Source organism: Diabrotica virgifera, chromosome 2 (genome assembly GCF_917563875.1).
Source record: "Diabrotica virgifera virgifera chromosome 2, PGI_DIABVI_V3a".
NCBI lineage: Eukaryota > Metazoa > Arthropoda > Insecta > Coleoptera > Chrysomelidae > Diabrotica > Diabrotica virgifera.
Genome location: NC_065444.1, coordinates 273,186,751 through 273,209,346, shown reverse-complemented (window position 1 = coordinate 273,209,346; position 22,596 = coordinate 273,186,751). Strand labels below are relative to the sequence as shown.

Sequence of the window (22,596 nt, the reverse complement as noted above, 5' to 3'; positions counted from 1 at the left end):
TCTCCAGATTTAGCCCCGAGTGAATATTTCTTATTCCCAAAACTTGAAGAAAGAGGTTTGACTCGATCTTAGATCTAAGACATTCCAATAGATGTTTCACATCAAAACAGGCATATGCCTACATTTACTGAAATTTTACTTAATATAGTTAATGTGAAATAGTTCAATTCCATTATAGCCAGATTATCCTGTAACCACTGGTGCTTAAAAATTCAAAACACTGTAAAATTGTCATTTCAGTGTAAGTAAAAAATTCGTTTCGCTAGTACCTAACAAATTTGTAAGTATCAAAAAGCAAACTATAAGATACACATTCTAACAATAATATTTTCTACTATATATACTTTTTTCAATATTAAAAGATGGCACAAAAAAGTCTTGTAAAACAAAAGAAAGAATCTGAGTTAATTTCACTTATTATGGTATAATTGACATTAAAAAGAGCTTATATGGTTTCTAATAGTTTGTGAAGGGAGGTTAGAACAAAAGCTATATAAAAATCACATAATCGTACACTGAGTTTGTAAAGTTACTGTAACAGTTATAAAAGTTTTTGTAAGTGCTCATGGCAGTACTACGAGGTTTGTTTTTTAGTTTTGCATATGGCCGCTTAGAGGGCACTACCAATAAAACCTTCCGACACAAATGTAACCTCAATCTTTTGTTGACATAATGACCACAGTTTCATTGCTGTACGATAAAGCTTGTACATATGTGAGATTGTGAATACAATCTCAGGGTTGGACTGTATGTATGAGGATTGCTAGGTTCAAGTGGGAATATATAAGGTTTTATACAGACAATATTCATATGTAGATAAGAAGTCTTACCAAACGGTGAAACCTTGTCCCAAGCACTAAAGCCGGTCACACACGCATTGACTGTTCCCGTTCCACGTGCCTCGCGTTTTGACTGCTGCGAAATCGTGTATGGCGTCACTCGCGAATTAACTGTTCGTGCACGACTTTCGATTGTTCGTATCGGTTTTAACGGTTATTGACTATCTTGGGTGGCCGCTAGGTAAAGAGATTGATGAGATGTACCGTCAAGAGATGAGCGATACCCGAGTTGATCCATCGAAAGATCGTAGAGAAAATAGGAAGATTTCTTCTATCGCGAATCCAAGTATAATTGTCTGTCTGTAGGGGTAAGGGTAAAAATTAGGAGGGGATGAATTAGGTAGTACTGGCAGGACAGGGTTGGCTTGAGATTTATTTAAATTATGGGATTTATTACAGATTTAACACAGTAAAAAATATAATATTTTTACATGTGAAAATTGAACAATTGCTATACAACAAGTCGTGTAGATAGAGTGAATTTTTGACATTAGCAAGTCGGTCAAAAAATGGATCTTAGCCGAGAACATTTTCAAGCAATCATTTTATACAATTTTCGGAGAGGATTATCCCAACAGCAATATCTCGCTGAAATGGACTCTGTGTTTGGGAATGAAGCATCACACCAGCCAACTATTTCCCGCTGATATTGCGAATTTTAACGTGGTCGCTCCAGTCTCAGCGACGAATCCAGGCCAGGTCCACCCAAAACAGCAGTCACACAGCAAAACATTGATGCGGTTCGTCAGCTAATTAAGGGTGACCGCCGTGGGATATAGATGCATCTTTGGGCATTTCAAAGACCTCGATCCAAAAGATCCTACATGAAGAAATGGGTGTTACGAAATTGGTTTCCCGTTGGATCCCTCATTTGCTCATAAAAGAGCAAAAAGCGGTTCCCGTCAATTGGTGCCGAAAAACATTGGAACGGTTCAACAAAGGAAGCTCAAAAAACGTTTATAGTATTGTTAGTGGCAATGAATCTTGAATTTGCTCCTACGAACCGGAAAATAAACGCCAATCCGCTGTGTGGGTGTTTCACGATGAGAAAAACCAACAAAAGTGATCCGTTCTCGAAGTGCGTCAAAGAAAATGGTTGCAAATTTTGTATCGAAGTCTGGTCATGTGCAACAATTGCTTTAGAAGATCGAAGAACGGTTACTTCCGATTGATATACAACCGTTTGTTTACCAGAAGATATCGCGAAACTGCGACAAAGAAACACACAACGGCGAATCATCTTACATCAGGACAATGCAAGTGCTCACACCGCCCAAAAGACTAGAGTTTTTGTGGCTTCAAAACATCGACTTCTTCACGTTCCCAAAGATCAATAATTCAATGCATGGGCAGCGATTCTAGTCGCCAGAAGAAGTCATCGATGCCTTTAAAACAGCGAATTTGCAGGTGTCAACTGAATACTGGAATACCTGTTTTACCAGTTGGTTTAAATGCATGCAAAAATGTATCGATTTTGGTGGGACATATTTTGAAAAGCAATAAAATATAAAAATAAAATTTTATTTTTAATTCAGTTGCAATGCGAAGGCAAAACAATCTTACTTTTCAATTAGAATATGGAGCGCAGTCCAGTCCTCTCGTATTCTAACTGAAAAGTAAGATTGTTTTGCCTTCGCATTGCAACTGAATTAAAAATAAAATTTTTGAAGTTATACTTCTTTACCGGCGATAGAGGGTGATTTTTTTATGTTAGAACCTATCAGCCAGGCGCATGCGCATTATAACTTTGTTCTGATTGGATGTTCAAATGACATGACATGTCAAAAATTATCCGATATGGCAGCTGTGGTTTGGAGGTAAAGGTAAAGGTAAACAAATGTATAATATAGTATTTTACTACAAAAACGTTATTACGTAGGTCAAAATTTTTGACGTAAGAGAACTGTCAAAACATTAGAATGTGACTTTTCATTATTGCTATGTTTATTATAAACACAGCAATAATGAAAAGTCACATTCTAATGTTTTGACAGTTCTCTTACGTCAAAAATTTTGACCTACGTAATAACGTTTTTGTAGTAAAAATACTATATATTAGTTTTATTGTTGTGAGGACCGAAACAGAAAAGTTTATAATATTGTAGTGACTTTTAAATAGTTTTTAAAAGCAACAGGTACGTAATAATTGTTAATGTATCATGGGTATAAACCTACCTATTTGATCTGCCAAAATACATAGTATGTAATACTTTTATTTATATAATTTGATTACCATCAAAATTTCTATCAATATTCACCTAATATATTGTTTTTTACTCTATGTTTTGTTGTATTTTTTCAATTCTAAATCATTTCAATTCAAAATTAAAATAATTTGATCAATTTTCAAAATATCAAAATATCACAAGTTTAATCCGTTTAGTTAGTCGATCTTCGTAAATAATGACACATAGTGTTCGTGGCTAAGCGGAGAAGGCGAATGAATTCCAATACCAACCGCTCTTATCAGCGCTGGTTCGAGTCCCAATAGAAACTTTCTTTTTTGTTTTTTTTAATACATTTTATGATTGTAAGTATATTTATTATATAATTGTATTTTCAGAAAATACGTATTTAGTTAAAAAAATTTTCGACAATTAATGTTCAGACATCATTTGTGGCTTGTTTAATGTGTTTGTGTGTGTTTTATTCTTTTATTATTTTAATATTTAAACAAAATATAAATAAAAAGTATATTAATTTCGTTTAAATCATATAATAGAAGTATAACTTCTTACGTGCGTACAAAGTACACACACATTCTTTTTTTATTTTATTTTTATATTGGTCGTTACTTCTTTGAGTAACTAGGTCCATTTTCTGTTGGAATTTACCAGCTGAACAGACGGGGTCGTGAATTGTAAGTTTTTGAACTCCCTCTTGTCTTCTTCGCTTCAGCATCCATCTGGCGTGCAAATTTTAGAAACCTTGGAGGTGTTACCAAGGAAATGGACCAATAAGTTTTCAATTTAAAAATCTTTTAGTAATATTTTAATATTTTCTAAATATTATTAATAATGCTATTAGGATCGAAAACTTCATCTTTTTATCATCTAGCAATAAAATACTTTGTCTATATATTTTTTGTCTTTGTGGCTATATGCAAAACTAAAAAGACAACCCTCGTAAAAGATTGGAAGTTACCCATTATTATTTCATTATATTGGGTAAAGGAAAGCTAAAACACAACTTAAAATTCGCACCCTCAGTGCAAGACTGCAGTAAGTCAAAATAAGTAAGTTTCGAGATAAAGACGATTTTGTTTATTTTCGTGCTAATATCGGTGAAATAAGACACAAATGTTAAGAAAAATTAACATTTAATTATGATTTTGCATGCTTTTCAGCCTATATTACATTAACCAAAAATAGAAATTTAAATAAAATAATATTAACGCAAAAAAATTAGGAATTTCAAAGTTACAACACTTTTGCATGGAAAAAATTGTTAATCACTACACATTTAGTATTAGAATTTCAAAGTTACAACAGTTTTGCACGGAGAAAATTGTAAAAAGCGTAGACACATTTACTTTTACAGTAAAACCTGTGTTACCGGCCACCTGCCAACAACGGTCACCTGTACTAACGGCCAGTTTATAAATTACCCAAACCAATTATGTACAGTAAAACCTGTGTTAACGGCCACCTGTCAAAACCAAACCAAAATTTTTGGACTACAAAACCTGGTATTAGCGGCCTCCTTTTTTATATCGGCCAATAGTCCTGTCATTTTTAGTGACCGTTATTGACAGGTTTTACTGTATATCTAGACTACAAAAATTGGCATTACCGGCCACATTTCTATATCGGCCAATAGTTCTTTCATTTTTAGTGGCCGTTGCTGACAGGTTTTACCGTAGTTGTTGTCCTCTTCTCGTACATCATCTTGTGCCAAAATATTTTTATAAAAACTATGGTGGGCTTCTGGTATCATACCCGAATGGCATAAGTATACCAAATCTTTTTTTTGCCATTTGAATTTTTGGCTGTTCTTTGGCAAGTTTTCTGAGAATAGATATTTTTGACCCCTCAGTATTGTCAATACACAAGTTTTAAGATAACTGTTTTTCCTTTTAAAATCTTATGGAAAATAAATATAATACAGTAAAACCTGTGTTAACGGCCACCTGAACTAGCCGGCCAGCTTCAAAGTTCCCCAAACCAAAATTTTTGGACTACAAAACCTGGTATTAGCGGCCACTTTTTTATATCGGCCAATAGTTCTGTCATTTTTAGTGACCGTTATTGACAGGTTTTACTGTATTACACAAAGGACATAAAATTTACATGAATAGATTGGTCTCGAAAATCTTTGTTTATTGTCTCACCCGTTAATGGATTACGTAGACGCTCTGTATATTAAAATTAAACACCACAGATATAGATATTAAAATAACAAATATCTTACTTTTTTCATTGCTTGTTATCGAATCCGTTGCAATGTTCCGTGCAAAACTGTTATAACTCTGTTACATTAGAGTTACAACAGTTTTGCACGGAACTTATGTTCAAAAACGCAAAATAGTTAAACTGTTGTTGTTGTAATATTTAGCCCATTAAGCATTTGAAAGTTACTAAAGTTTTACAGGGGATAGATATGCATGTTTACAATCGAATTCCATGATTACTTCATTTTCATAAAATTTTGAGTTACTGCAGTCTTGCACTGAGGGTGCGATATAATGAAAATACTAAAAATCGTTATGGCTTATAAACTAAACATGAATATATAATTTTTCGTTTTGTGATGAAACGAGTAGTTTCTTGGTTAGAGTAACTTAACAAACTTACATAAAATTGCACAAAAAATATGGGACGTCCATTTTAGCATTTTGCTTTATTCGTTCAGTTAGTTTACACGTATGCCATAGATGTTTTCTGCTCTTTTATTGTTCGTCATAAATGATATTAATAACTAAAGTTGATGTGTTTTTAAAAGCTCTACACTAAAGATGTTTTTTTTATGAAACATAGCGAGTTACTGTTTTAATGACTAGGAGCTATGGCGACAGAAAAAGATATAGTGAAGTAGCCACCTTGTTCAACTATACTTTTCCAAACCATTCCTCCTATCCATAAGGCGACGTTATAAAAAATTGTAAAGCTCTCTTGGGGAAACTGGACGAGTAAAAGATGACATTTGAACAAGTAGACCAATAACTGTATAAATTACAATACAACTTTAGATTTAATGCATAGTTTTGCATTACATCCTCACGCAGAGCTGCACACATACCTGATGTAGGTCATTATTCTGTCTTGCATTATACAAGAATTAATTTAAACACTACAAAACCCAGTTGTTGCAAGAATTAAGTGAAGATGACTACTACCGTAGATTACAGTTTAGTGAGGTAATGATGAATAGAGTTGTAACTGACGAGAACTTCTTTAACAAGTTAGGTTTTTCCTTCAAAGCAATATTTACAATGTGTGGAAATACTTACAAACAAGAGTGTTTGACCAGTGCATACACCCAATTCTCACATACGCATGCCAAACATAACATGGACATTGACCAAAACATACATGGATAAAATAATAAAGACACAAAGAGCCATGGAGAGAGCAATGTTAGGAGTAAAATTAACCGACAACAAAAAGCAAAACAACTGGGTAAGAAACAAAACTGGGTAAGAAAGTCAAAGACGCAGGACAACATATAGCCAGGCTAAGATGGAGCTTCACAGGTCATAACGCCAGACAAATGGACAATAGGTGGAATACCACGATACAACAATGGAGACCACGGACAGGAAAGAGAACAAGAGGACGACCCCAGATGAGATGGGGAGACGACATTAAAAAGATAGGAGGAACGCACTGGAAACAGAAAGCACTAAACAGAAGCGAATGGAGGAAACTGGGGGAAGCCTATGTTCAAAATTGGATGAATTAAAGGGCAAAAGAAGTGGGAATGTAAATTGCCAAAATTTAAGGTATTGTAGTGATGTAAATCCACAATGGATACGTGAAAACCATGCTCAAAGATCAGAAAACTAAATGTATGACCGGGTATAGTAGGTACTCAGTTAATTAAGCCGTTTTTTATGGAAGGAAATTTAACAAACGATAATTATAAAATACTACTTAGAAATGAAATTGTACCTGCCCTGAAAATCAAGTTTGAAGCCAATTTTAATAAGATGTGGTTTCAGCAAGACACAGCACCAACTCATTTTGGTGCAAATGTTCGGCGTTATTTAGATCAGACATTTCCCGGATGATGGAATCGTAATGAATGGGATCCTGGTTTATCCGATTTCAATTCTAAAGATTCTTTTTATTGGGAATACTTGAAAAGTAGAATTTGTAAAACTGGACCAACATATACCGAGGATACTAAAGAAAGTAACAATACAATGTGAAAAAACAGGGAAAATATTATTGATATCAAACATTCATTATAATTTTTGATATCAAGATTGGACAACGTATAAACATACAATCAAATTGCAGTAAACTGAATCATTCTATGTTGATTTAAAAAATTCTTTGTGCAACTAAATGTATATCGTAAATTTAAACTACTATTCTTAAAATATTCATGATCTTTGAAATGCTTTAATAAAATTCATAACATTTTCATACTGTATTTAAAAATCAGCCTTACGACTCACAAAATGCACTTATAGTAGTTTAAATTATTACAGCTAATATAAAATATAATAAAATATTAAAATAAAAAAACATTAAATCAATAAATAAAATCGTACACATAACATTTTATCTTCATTGGTGTAAATTCAGTACATTCTTTATTATTTACTAGTTTCTATTTTTTTCATATAAAAAAGTGAAATAGCTACCTTGCAAACAATACTGATAAATAAAAGAAAGCCAAACAGTATCACGGAGAGATTCGTTTTTGAGTATTTTAGAAAATATAACTTGATTTTTTGTTCATTTTTTTTTGTTTCACAACCAATACGTGAAACTACGTTTTTTGTATAGACCCAGAGCAGTTATAAAAGTATCCCAAGCATTTATCGTCCAATAAGCCAATTGAACCCGTCATTTCGAAAAGCACAAAGTCCCACTTTTTTCAAATATCAGTTTTTGGTACCATTTTTATTCTTGAAGCGTTTATGTTTTCTGCGAAAATATAGTAAAATATCTTCATATACCACAAGTCAACATAAAAGGCAAATAAAAATTGAAATCTGTTTGAAAATGGCACAAATCCTGGACTTATGCTCCTTCCTAATGTAACAGAACGAAAGTTTTAATAGACTTGTGTCGTTTTCTAAGGATTTAATTATATTTCTAAGGCATCCGAGCAAATATTTGTCCATAAGTTAAAGTTATTAATAACAGAAAGCACACATATAAATCGGTTTCGTTACAACATGGTACATTTGAGCAAGTTTATAGGGCAGTCAATAAGATTCAAAAGAAAATTTAATTTCAACAAAAATCGTTTTTGACACAGTGTGCCATATTAAAATATTCGATAAACAAATAAAATACGCCTATATCGTAGATACTCCTATATAAAAAAATTTCAGTTCACTTTGAAAACAGACTAGAGACTCATAACTCAGAACCAAAATATCTTAGAGTAACTCTTGACAGAACTTTAGGTTTTAAAGAACTCCTATCAAAAACCAAAATCAACATCCAAAAGCTATGTGGCACCACATGGGGTTCCTCAACCTCTGTACTCAAATCCTGCTGTCTCGGACTGATATACTCGGCAGCTGAATATGCATTCCCCATATGGCTCAATAGCAATCAGACTAAGATTGTTGACACCCAATTAAAGCAGCCAATGCGAATTATCTCAGGTACAATTAGACCAACACCGAACTACATATTAGCTTCACATTCTGAGTCACATCCCACCACCGAAACTACAAGAAGTCATTCTCCTGTAGAGAATCTAGAAAAATCCAGACTAACCATCAACTACCCATCCACCATGATAATCTTGATGTCGAAATGAACAGACTACGCTCCAGATATCTTCCATTGTTAAAGGCTACCAGCCTCAGCAACGCCTGGAGAATATAATGAAAAAGCGACCCACAGGAAATACACCAAGTGGCCTGTATCAATCAGAAGCCGTCAGAATTTGATCTGCCCCGCAAAAAACGCTGAACAGACTAAGAACAAGAAGCGATAAATGTGCTGAGAATAGTACCCAAACCTTACAACCAAGTGCTAGGGACTAATGAGTCTCGGTTGATCTAAAAAAAAAGAATGTGCCGTCAGCTTCATAGAAAGCTTTCAAGAGAAAAGTACGCTGTATTTTTATTTTAAGGAAATAATATACAGTCCCTGGCCATACTATTATGACCACCTATGAATTTTTATAAAAATCAACTATTCCACTAAGTACATTTTGTTTAAAAATTATTTTTAAATTTAATTTTGTTATGTAATGTTAATGTTATACATTAACTACAATATATTTAATAATAAACAGCAATAAAATATTTGAAAATATTACATATTTATATTTTTTTTAATATTTTGTTGAATTCCTGGCCTTAACCCCATAGAAAATATTTGGGAGCTTTTAAAACGAGAAATTTCCAGTGAAAAGGTCACCAAAAAACTTGTTTTGATTGAAGAACTAATATATCATTGGAACTGCATTCAAAGTATGCCAAGACGGATACTAGCAGTAATCAAAGTTAAAGGGAGTTCAAAAAAATATTAAAAAAACATAAATATGTGATATTTTCAAATGTTTTATTGCTGTTTATTATTAAATATATAATATATAGCAATAAAACATTTAAAAATATACCATATTTATATTTTTTTAATATTTTGTTGAACCCCCTTTAACTTTGATTATCGCTAGTACCCGTCTTGGCATACTTTAAATGCAGTTAAATAAACTTTGCTTCAATTTATCATTGTGGTTAAAATGATATATTAGTTCTTGAATCAAAACAATTTTGTGTTTGACCTATTCACTAGAAATTTCTTGTTTTAAAAACTCGCAAATATTTTCTAGTGATTAAGGTCAGGAATTCAACAAAATATTAAAAAAATATATATAAATCTGTAATATTTTCAAATATTTTGTTTCTGTTTATTATTAACCTTTAACTACACGCGCTGGCGTACTTTGTACGCCAGATATAAGAATTCTACTGGAAATATATTTAAAAATTTAATTTTTGACCTTGCTTATTTTTCTAACCTATCACTGGCATGTGCTTTACAATTTGGTTTTAGTTTCGTTATAATCGGCGTTCTGGAAAGATCGTAATTTACATTTTATTATTTGTTGTTTCCGGTGGTGGACAATATACCCCAGGATTATATTACTATAAGTCGTAATATAAGTACATATTTTAATTGTTTTTTAGTCATTACGGCAAAAAATATATTTTTCTTTGTAAACAATACTTTTTCTCCTGTAAAAAATCACATTTAAAAAAAATTTTTATTAGTAATTTTATTTATCATGGAATCCAGTTATTCCATGATTCCAGTTATAAATCCCAATTGGCTTACTGAAAAGGAACTCCAAGTATTCACTGATGCCGAATAAGGTTTATAACAAACAACTAAGTGTATTTTTTCAAAAAAAAATTAAAGAAATCCGCTGTTTTTAAGTGTATTTTCTTGTGGCGTACAAAGTACGCCACGCGTGTAGTTATGTTATAACTTGATGCGCGGGTAGTTAAAGGTTAAATATATTATAGTTAATGTTTAACATTAACATTACATAACAAAATTAAATTTAAAAACAATTTTTAAACAACATGTACTTAGTGGAATGTATGATTTTTATAAAAATTCATAGGTGGTCATAATAACATGGCCAGGGACTGTACATGGGTTTAATTATAAAACAGTACACATCAATATCCATTAGTCTCACGCAGATCCTACATGTGACATGATGTGTCGGTTTTCAATAAAGCCTTTCTTGTTGCCATTGCATTAAAGCTGAAAGAGGTCAAAACATCAATACATTCGACAGCAGGAACCTCGACCACCTATTTTCAATCTTTACCAAAAACTCTCTTTCACTTCTACACTTATTTAATGGTATTTGGACTGTTATTATTTAAAAATCTGGTAGTATACTTTTATAACCATCTAGTGTCTATTGGGTTTCGTTGTAGGAAACTATGATTTAAACATAGAAATCGATTACTGTAGATATAAAAATTACTTAAAAATATTTGTAATTTGTAAAAGTTGTCATAAGTTGAGTTGATTCTTGAAAGCAACAGGGCTGTTAATTGCAGCAATGATTTACTACATGAAAATATAGGAGATTTTTAAATTGAACAAAAATTATAGTTACAATTTGACAATGCTACACAAAGAAAATATTACATTTTTCGTTTTGTACGCTAACTGAGCTATCGTTTCATTACTTGATATACAGAACCTTCAATGAAAATTAAGATCACTCTCATAGTATGAGATCCCACTACAGCATCACTACGTTCAATATTAGTTAAATAAAACCACATTTTTATATAAATTTAAGAATAAGAGAATACATTGATAATAAAATGATAATTAATAGTAATTCATTTTTTAAACAAAATTTCGTTCATAATGTACCTAGGTGCATATTTTTTATATCAAGTTGAAAACGCGATATATCAGAAATAAAGTGAAAGAAAGCTAGCGCGCAATGCCACTGGTTGATATTATAAAATAATATAAAACACAGGCAAATTGTATTAGATATTGGGAGCCCTTTAATAAATATTTTTGCTTTGCATTTTTTTTTTCGTGTAATAATGTCTACTGAGGACTAACGACAATTCAAATCAGAAATACGATTTAAATTCACTTACTTTATATAATGGATTTCCATCAAGTAAAAGACTTCTCAGTTACATTATACTCCAAGAATTTGGCAACTTTATTTGGCAAATATTATCTTTGTGTAGAAAGTCAAAAATTGTTTAAAGATTCCAAGCAACATCTACATAAAATTAATAGTTTATTGAGACTGCTAAATTTAAAACGAAATAAAAACTATATTCAACACTTTTTCTGTAGACGAAAAACAGAAGGACAATGAATTTGTTTATTATGAATTTACCCTGTTAAGTCTTAAAATTCGGCATTATTGAAAGTTAATCTCTGTAGAGAATACGGAAAGTACACAATATATTAATATATCATTATCTCCACGAAGGAGTAGGTAGCAGGAAGAACTGTATCATTTAATGTTATAAAAATGAAGACGTAACTAAAAAATGAGATTCTTTTGATCACTTGTAATTGGTTTCTTTAGAAACTGAATCATTAAACCTTCTAAAAACTTAATTTGTGTTTAAAACAGATGTTGCCTGAGTATTAAAATAACCAAAAAAATTAGTTTTGCAACATTAGAACAAAATATTGAATAAAAGTCAAAGGTTACATAACCAAACATTTGCGTTGGCGCCTTTTTTGTGGTTCAGGTCGTAGCACTGCTCTTACAGCTTCATCGAAGACTTGTTTGAGACCCCTTTGAGTTAAAGCTGAACATTCCATATATTTGACAGCTCTGACTTTATTCGCCAACTTTTGACCTTGTTCTCGTTTTATGGGACTCAGACCCTGATCTGCAAGGGAGTTTAGGGTTTCCCTATCGTCTCTTAAATCTATTTTCGTACCTTAAATTGACAAATTCAGTTTTAATAAGTAAACTAAATAAAGAACGAAATGAGCAAAATATGGCGAATTTAGAGCCTATAGTTTTTTAGTAATGTCGATTATTTTTAGTAGAAAAACGTTATAAAATTTTAAATCAACCAGCATTACAAAGTACTCAAGTTGTTATGAACTTTTATTTCCTTTTAATAGGTATAGACATTAACTCTCCACTTTTTTATAAATACATATTCAGATATTTAGTATTATAAAAATAAACTTACCAACTAATATCATAGGTGCATCTGGACAGTGATGTTTAATTTCTGGGTACCACTTAGAGGTAACATTTTCAAATGATGAAGGAGAGGCTACACTAAAACATATCAAAAAGACATCTGTTTGGGGATAAGATAAAGGGCGTAATCTATCATAGTCTTCTTGTCCCGCTGTGTCCCAAAGTCCTAAGCTAACTGAAATTCCATCTACTACCATTGGGGCGGAATAATTGTCAAACCTGTAAAAACATTTTTTGTTGTAAGTATAATTTCATTTTTTATTACGCAAGGATCAGAATAAATAATTATTTATAATTATTTATTCTGATCCTTGAATCTAAATAACATAATTTTACATAACATTTTTTTTTTTCATATTAACAATAATTTTAAAAATTGAAGAAAAGAAAAATAATTTACTGCATTCGGCTGTATACCATTACACAACAAAAAAAGAATGTGTGTGTACTTTGTACAAACGTAAGAAGTTATACTTCTATTATATGATTTCCACGAAATAAATATACTTAAAACAGTTTATTTGTATTTTATTTGATTATTAAACTAATTTTGATACCACCATTTTCAACAATTTTGATTAAAACAATACCAAAAATTAAAAAAAAAGGAATAAGAATCGTGCGGGTCCGGATTTGAACCCAGGACCTCTCGATATATCGATCGAATGATCTACAATACGCCATCAGATCTGTGTTTACACGACTTCTCGAACATAATTACAAACCACGGTGACAAATAGATCAAGTGAAGTATAAAAATGTTTAATACTTATTAGTCCTGTCGCCAGGGGGGGTACAACGGCCTCCTTAATTCAGATGGACTTACCCAAGTTTTTTTTATATATTTTGACCCGCAGAATACGAATTTTTTGGGTAACAGTTGATCCGGATGTCGATAAGATTGTTATAGACAAAGAACTTGAGGAATTACGTAACAGCGATTTCTCGCAAAACAAAACATCTTTTTGTATTTTTTGGGTCATTTTAAGCAAAAAATATTCCTACAAGTTTTTTCGTAGAATGCATAGTTTTCGAGATAACCGCGGTTAAACTTTCAAAAAATCGAAAAATTGTAAATTTTAAACCCGAATAACTTTTGATTAAAAAATAAAGTAGCAATTCTGCTTACCGCATTTGAAAGTTTAAGTCAAATTATATCGGTTTTGATTATTTGCATTGCTAAAAATTTATTATTTTATTGTTAAACAAAGCTGTAAACTGTAGTAAACACCTAGTATGTGAGTGATGTTTTCTATGATTTCTCATTTAAAATCGAACGAGTAGGTAGAGTAGCTACAAGTGCAAGCGAGGCAATTTCTACGTAGCATGCGGTAAAACGCATGTATTAGGCACGGGAAACCTATGTGTTTATAGATTAGTTTAACAATAAAAAAATTAATTTTTAGCAATGCAAATAATCAAAACCGATATAATTTGACTTAAACTTTCAAATGCGGTAAGCAGAATTGCTACTTTATTTTTTAATCAAAAGTTATTCGGGTTCAAAAATTGCAATTTTTCGATTTTTTGAAAGTTCAACCGCGATTATCTCGAAAACTATGCATTCTACGAAAAAACTTGTAGGAATATTTTTTGCTTAAAATGACCCAAAAAATACAAAAATATGTTTTGTTTTGCGAGAAATCACTGTTATGTAATTCCTCAAGTTCTTTGTCTATAACAATCTTATCGACATCCGGATCAACTGTTACCCAAAAAATTCGTATTCTACGGGTCAAAATATATAAAAAAAACTTGGGTAAGTCCATCTGAATTAAGGAGGCCGTTGTACCCCCCCTGGCGACAGGACTATATTATCTTACTCCCGAGGAAGAAAAATCCAAACACACAAAAATTATAATAAATATATTTACTAAAAACACTATTATATTCTTTTCAAACCCTATTTGCGCTGATACATACATAATTTGATAGAATTAGCAACTAACAACATAATGTCTGTGTGCGTATGCGCCCAGGATAATAAAAATTCACTATTAATCGCGCCAAACGAAGTATAACTTCAAAAATTTGTTAAAATTATTTATAAAAGGTTTATTTAATTTAAAAATCCATATCCCGAATAAAGTATGTGCCTCCTAGTGGCGGGATACGGGCAACAATACATTGGCTTATAGGGCAGTCCTTACAGTAGGGATCCTGGCCTATACAGAAAAATGCAGGCGGGTGTGGGGTAATACTGCACTTTGGTTGCATTGGTGGTGTATTGGCTAAACGTGCAGGGCAGGGTATGGTGCTGATAGAAAAGGCATTCAGGCATCAAATATCCAAACAAAATCCATAAAAATGAAAAGACCTTCTCCAAAGATATAAAAACTTATACTGAAATGATGGCATCTCCGGAAGTAAAATGAGCCTTCGTTCGGATCTCCAGGTGAGGATTATCTCAGTGGAACTACCATTGCAGGTTAGAAAAATCAGGATAGGGTCGTATAATCTTGGTAGTCTTACAGGTAAGAGTCTGGAGTTAGTGGATGTGCTCAAACGAAGGAGAGTTCAAATTGCTTGAATTCAAGAAACTAGGTGGAAAGGTCAAAGGACGAAAGAACTAGGTGAAGGTTACAAATTGTGGTATGCAGGGGGTAGTAACACTAGAAATGGAGTTGGTATAATTGCTGATAGTGAAATTTGAAATTGATAAAGAGGTATTGAATAATGTGTGTGTGTATGCTCCTCAAATAGGTCTGGGTGAGAATGAAAGAAGAGATTCGTCTCCTTCTATGACCAATTAGGAGACGTCCTGAGTGATATTCCGTCAGAGGAGAAAGTTATACTAGGAGGTGATTTCAATGCACATGTGGGCCAAGCCAAAGCAGGATATGAAGCAATACATGGGGGATTAGGCTTTGGAACTAGAAATGAAGCTGGAGATGACATGCTTGAATTAGTAACAGCATTGGATATGGCGATTGTTAACACATTCTTTAAAAAGAGAGAAACTCAACTTATTACCTACAAAAGTGGACAACATCAATCCCAAATAGACTACTTCATGATAAGGAAAGAAGACATACGTGAATGCAAGGACTGCAAGGTAATAGTGAGACAGTAAGCCAAAAACACAAGCTGCTTGTTCTGGACATCGAAGTGGTGGCTGCTAAAAGATGAAAAAGAAGGTCTATTCAGGAGAAGAATAGTAGAAAAAATATGTTGGAACCTGAAAGGAAGCCCTAATACAATTTGGAGAAAAATGGCCAGTAGTATTAGAGAGACTGCTATTGAAATACTTGGGAAAACGTCAGGAAAAAAGTTTGAGGATAAACAGACTTGGTGGTGGTCAAACGAAGTACAAGGAAAAATAAAAGAGAAGAGAAAATTATATAAAAAGTGGCAAGAAACCAGATCCGACACAGATCTTCAAAGCTATATGGTGGCGAAAAAGGAAGCGAAAGTAGCAGTAGCAAAAGCCAAAGCAGAAGCGTATTCAAACCTATACAATCAACTTGATGCCAGGGAAGGTGAAACGAAGATATATAAAATAGCCAAACAGAGAGCAAAGAAAGCAAAAGATTTTAATCAGATTAGATGTATCCGAGATGAAAATAATAAAATACTAGTTCACGAAAGGGATGTCAAAAAGAGATGGAGAAAGTACTTTGACAGCTTATTAAATGAAGAATTTGACAGACAGAATGTAAAGTCAACGGAGACAGTAGCAGCTATGGTCAGCAAAATAACAAACGAGGAAGTGGCTCAAGCGCTTCAAAATATAAAGAAAGGAAAAGCGGTAGGACCAGATCATATTCCTGGGGAAGTATGGAGAGCATTGGGAGAGACAGGAACAAGGGCTAGCAGGTCTATTTAATAGAATTATAGAAGTTGGACAAATGCCAGACGAATGGAGAAGCAGTATACTGGTACCTGTTTATAAAAACAAGGGAGATATACAACAATGTACAAACTACAGGGCTATAAAACTGCTTAGCCACACCATGAAAATATGGGAAAGAATAATTATTGATAGATGGATACATGAAGAGACCGAAATATCCGAGAATCAATTTGGCTTTATGCAGGGCAGATCAACAACAGATGCAATTTTCATTATAAGACAGTTGATGGAAAAATACAGGAGTAAAGAAACAAACGCTCATATGGTATTCATTGATCTTGAGAAAGCATATAATAGAGGTCATCAAGAGATTCTGTGGTGGGCACTCAATAAGAAAGGAGTCCCTGGTCAATATGTAAAGATTGTGAGGGATATGTATGAGGGAGTAACGACTAGTGTTAGGACAGGTGTGGGAGAGACTGATAAATGAGAGAGAGAGAGAGAGAGAGAGAGAGAGAGAGAGAGAGAGAGAAGCACCAAGCCTTGGTGCAAACCTACTTTCACCTGAAATTTATCAGTCTCTCCTACACCTGTCCTAACACTAATTGTTAGTCCCTAGTACATTTCTGTCAGAATCTTTACATATTAACCTGAGACTTCTTTCTTATTGAGTGCCCACCACAGAATCTCTCGAGGGACTCTATCACATGCTTTCTCACGATGCATATGAGTGTTTGTTTCTTTATTCCTGTATTTTTCCATCAACTGCGTTAGACATGCAAATTTATATTATTTTAAACTATTACTATGGTGTGTTTTTAAACCAGGAGGAGTAATTCAAATTTACTGCGCCATAATGCTTGTTTGCAGTGCTGTTTTTGTGACTGGTACGTGCCGGTACCTCTTGGGAAAAAATAAGAAAAAACAACAAAATTATAGATAAATTCCTGAATTTTTTTCTTGCTCCCAAATAGCTTTAAAATGACCTTATTGAGGCTAAATTTAAAAAAATTTCCCGGGAACGGACCCCCTTATGAACACTCCCCAGACCCACCGGAACATTGCATACCCGAACCTATATTGTTACAAAAACAACACTGCTTGTTTGTAATAGGTCAACCTCAGGCAAGTTTACTCCACTGTTATGAAATTTATAATTTATAATTTATGAAATTTTGACACTTCTAGCATTTTTTTTTTATTTATATATGGTTACAACCATTTACAGAAAAAAAACAATAGATTAAAATATAAATTACATACAATATAGAGAACAAAAAATACATATTATCAATATAAATAAAATATGTTACCAATACAAATTACACAAATAATCATACCTAAGGACATTAATTAGTGTGGTCGGCGAACATAAGCAGACAAGTCACTTTTTAGTTAATGTTTACTAAAACCTGACTCAGGAACTTGCTATAAGTTTGAAAAAGGTCAATGTTAACGTGCTGGTTTGCTAGTCTGGCAGTTCTAGTGAGGAAGTTGTTAAGACCATAGTTAGTACAGTGGATTGGGTAATGGAAACTAACTGTAGCCCTGGTTGTTCTTAGTGGGACATGAATATTAATTTTTTGAAGAAGCTCTGGAGTTCCAGTTTTTCCATGTAGGATGTTGTGGAAAGTGATGAGATCCCTTCTCTTATGACGAGCAGTGACCGGTGCCATATCCAGGATATTAAGAATATCTGCATCATTGTAGTTGTCCAAGATATTGAGTCTATAGGCAATTTGATTTAAAAATTTATGTTCAACTAACTGAAGAGCATTAGTATGCACTCCATAAAAAGGAGACCATACACAGGAGGCATACTCAAGATGGGGACGGACCAAGGCACAGTAGAGGGTTTTTAAAGCTGTAATATTTGTGAAGTCCTGGGTGCATCTTCTAATAAAACCAAGCATCTGGAAAGCCTTATTAACAACATTCTCCAGATGATGAGAAAGCTGTAAGTTTGTATCAAGGGTGACCCAAGTCTTTAAAAAGGGAAGTTCTTTCGAGAGTATAGTGATCAATATTGTAGTCAAAAACAATTGCAAAAGTATTTCTGGAACGGGAAAAAGTCATAGTTTTACATTTAGTTGGATTAAGTTCCATGCCATTTCTTTTACACCACTCTAGCAAGTTATTTAAATCGTACTGTAGTTTTTTAAAATCCTCTGGGGATTTAATCACACAGCTTAATTTTAGATCATCAGCAAAGAGCAAAAATAAACTGATTGCGAAGCATTCATTTATGTCGTTTATGAAAATATTAAACAAGAGTGGCCCAAGGTGAGAGCCTTGAGGCACTCCTGATGGAACTTGTATAATTTTAGAAAGAAAAGTGCCAATTTTAACAATCATTCTACGATCAGATAAGTAGCTTTGGAACCATGACAATAAAGGCTCATCAATCCACATCAGTTTTAACTTATGCTACACAATATTGTGTGGCACCCTGTCGAATGCCTTGGAGAAGTCAGTGTTTATCATATCCACTTGATACCCCCTCTCCAAGGTGTCCAGCAAGAAGTCCACCTGACTAAGAAGATTCAATTCTGTAGATTTTCGTGGTCTAAACCCAAACTGTTGTTGGACTAGTAGAGATTCAAATAGAGGGGTTAGAATGTCACATACCAGCCTTTCAAATACCTTGGGGATTGCACTGATTATACTGATGGGACGATAGTTTGTTACACTGGTTTTGTCACCGGATTTAAAGATGGGCTTTAGAAAGCTGTCTTTCCAGTAGTCGGGGAAGATTCCAGTTTGGAGGGAGAGCTTGAAAATGTGGTACAGAGGTCTTGAAAGAATAAAGGAGCATTTTTTTAAGAATAAGGTAGGTAGCCCATCTGGTCTAGGCCCTTTGTTAACATCCAAAGAAGAGAGTTTACTAAATATATCTAATATTTTAATATCAAGGTGTGGAATATGGTTATTGGATGTGGATTTTTCATGAGTGGGAATATTAACATTATCATGTGAGTACACTGTAGAAAAATAATCAGCAAACATGTTCGATATTTCCTCCCCAGAACAACTAGTCTTATCCAAATATTTAAGTGTATTTGGAAAAGAACTGCTTTTCCTTTTATTGTTAACAAATGACCAAAATTTTTTTATGTTAAAGCTAATAGCTGTTTCAGTACAGTGCACATATTGAGCATACCATTCCTGCGTCAGATTTTTGCATAGTTGTCTCAACCTAGAAAACTCCCAATAGTCATCAGCTGACTGTGTTTGTTTATACCTTTTGTGTAATTTTTTCTTTTGAATAACACAATTTTTTAGTTCAACTGAGAACCATACTGGGAATTTTCTACCCGAAAATGTCTTTAAAGGAACAAATATATCCACTGCAATAAAGATAATTTCATAAAAAATGTTTAACATAGTTTCATATTGATTCATATGTCATATTTCATTTCATAGGTTAATTAAGTTATATCAGTGATCTTTTGTGTTTTCTGCGTTATTCTTTTAATTTTTAGACTTTAAGTCTACTTTTATATAAAAAACAGTTGTTTTTAGAACTCTTTAGCAACATATTATGGTTTGTTTTTTAACTAAGAGGAATGATTTAAATTTACCGCGCTGTATTGCTTGTTTGTAATTGGTCCAACCGCAGGCAAGTTTACTCCACTGTTAAAAAATTTTGACACTAATGACATTTATCAAATTTTGACACTAGTGACATTTCATAGGTTAATTAAGTTATATCAGCGATTTTTGTGTTTTCTGTGTTATTCCTTTAATTTTTAGATTGTTAGTCTACTTTTATATAAAAAGCAGTTGTTTTTGGAACTCTTTAGCGAAGTATTAATTTAATATAATATTGTGGATTACTGTTGAGGGCCAACTAGACCAACCAAAAAAGAAGATGTATTTGGTTATTATTCTAGTGACTTTCTTGGGTGTGAATCCGTCTTTTTAGTTTACTCCTCCTGGTTAAAAATAAACTATAGTATTCGTGGTGTGCAAGTACTTGGAGGTGATACGAGAAACGATCGTGCTAGAATAGCGAAGAAATATTGTAACTTTCTTAAATATTTCATTGTCAATTGAAATTGTCAAATTGACATATATTTCATATCTACTGCCAATGAAGAAGAAAAATTATATATTGCTCCACAATATTGATATGATATGCAATTATTATATAAAGGTAAATGTAATTAATTGTATTTTGCTTGCATTACTGCATTTTACTAACTAATTTTATTTACTACATACAATTGTTTACGTTTTAATAACATAACCTGAATCTTATTTTTTCTTCTTATTATTTTTTTGGACTATGGCCTTGACAATTATCCAGCAACCAGGACCATATGATTGGCCAATATAATTAAAAGTGCGAATAAAAGTGCAGAGCGAAGAAACCAGGTGTCGCTTTTCTGAACTTGCATGGTCCCAATAATATAATACCTATGGATTACAGTAGAAGGCTGATATGATCAACCAAAAAAGAAGATGTATTTGTTGATTTTTCTAGTAACTTTCTTGGGTGTGAATCTGTCTTTTTTTTAGTTTACTCTTCTTGGTTTAAAAACAAACCATAGACTGTTAATATGTATAGTTTTAAGAATTTAGTACTTTTTTGACAAAATAAGAGCCATGTAAGATCTTTTACTAATCCCAATTGTTAAATCTCGCGTTAGAAGCGAGCATTTGTTGTTGGGCCCTAACCCAACCCCAGATTACCTAATACAAGCATAATGTGTAAAAAGTGGAGGTGTTACTCACACAGTGGGTACATATTCTCCTGGAAAACTGTCTGTTGTATAAGATATGAGCATGCAGGTTTTTCCAACGGTTCCATCTCCGACTACTACACATTTAATGGGCCGGCCTGATGACATATTTATTGTATTTTCCTAAAATGAAAAATGACAATGAGCAATTCTTAACATAACCTATTAATATATAATGATGCTGATAATCTTACCTTATAAATTGTTCTGTATGTGAAAAAATACAAGTGTGAACTTTATAAAATAGTTGCTTTACTTTTTTTTACATAAATGGTTTTTCTTATAAAATAGGTTTATTTCTCCACAACAAAAATACTTATCACTTTTCTGCCATTGCACTTTTATTTAGAGAGTTGTTGCTGTCAAAGTCAAATTATTTTTTGGAACAGTTGTGTAATAACTGTTATTTTTACCTGTTATTTCATCTGAACGAAACATCGAATCCCAATGAATCATTAATATTCATTATTCATCATTATTTTCACATTGGAATTCAAGGAGGAATAAGAGGGAAAATAAAATACTAAATCAATAAAATGTATAGCTCATAATTCATTTGGGGTGCTAAATAGAGGGAGATTTTCACGATTTTTTTACCAGAAAAAGCAACTTTATTTTGAGCGTAACTCGCTTAGTTTTGATGCTAGAAACTTTTATAAAAAATAAAAATAAAGCTTTTTTTAAGCACTTAAAAAGTTTTTAACGGGTTTTCCCCGAAATTGCTTCATTTTTTAGTTATTTCACGTTGAAATATTCGATTTGGAATTTGACGAATAAGAACCGCGTATTTTTCATGAGCTACAACTTTGCTTTTCCAGCTACATTTTTGCTAATAATATTTTTTTCGATAAAATACCTATTTTTACATTATTTGCGAAAAAGCGTTTGAAACATGTTTTTTTGTTAAAAAATAAACATTTTCACTCGCAAATAACTCGAAAAGTATTGACTTGATCAATTAAAATAGAATTAATCAATTTATCCATTTTCGGACTTGTTCTAAACGTATGTTTATTCACCCCGAGAAGGGGGAGATTCACCCCCTAGTAAAAGCAACCAGCGACAAAAGTTCAACTTTGAAGTGGAGGGTAACTGGAACCTAATAGTAATCCAAAGGACACCGCACACTTATGGAAAATATAAGGTCACTCAAATGAAATAAAATTTACATGAATAGATTCGTCGCAAATTTACGATTATTCCTTATGCGCCAACTCTGTATTTTGAATAATAATAAGAGCATAAATTCATAAAAATAAATCTAAAATCAAATGGGAATGTACATGTGTCAAAAGAGAGAAAAAAGATTTTGTAATTCGCTTACTCCATAAATCTTTCTTAGGGATTAAGG

At 32.7% G+C, this 22,596-nt stretch overlaps 1 protein-coding gene across 2 annotated transcripts; it reads right to left on the bottom strand.

Annotated features, from left to right (window-relative positions):
• Positions 1–4,141: 4,141 nt before the first annotated feature.
• On the bottom strand, positions 4,142–21,596 carry LOC126880636 (ras-related C3 botulinum toxin substrate 1). Of its 2 annotated transcripts, XR_007696659.1 has the most exons (5): positions 21,440–21,596; positions 21,238–21,368; positions 12,694–12,926; positions 4,969–12,432; positions 4,142–4,487 (listed from the first exon to the last, which is right to left on the bottom strand). XR_007696659.1 is itself a non-coding variant. In XM_050644656.1 (4 exons), exons 2-4 carry the CDS (start codon positions 21,351–21,353, stop codon positions 12,194–12,196), a joined length of 588 nt encoding a protein of 195 aa, XP_050500613.1. In that variant the 5' UTR covers positions 21,354–21,368; positions 21,440–21,596; the 3' UTR covers positions 4,142–12,193. The 2 variants fall into 2 exon arrangements, 1 of the variants encoding a protein (XP_050500613.1); XM_050644656.1 differs by having other exon boundaries at positions 4,142–12,432.
• Positions 21,597–22,596: the final 1,000 nt, after the last annotated feature.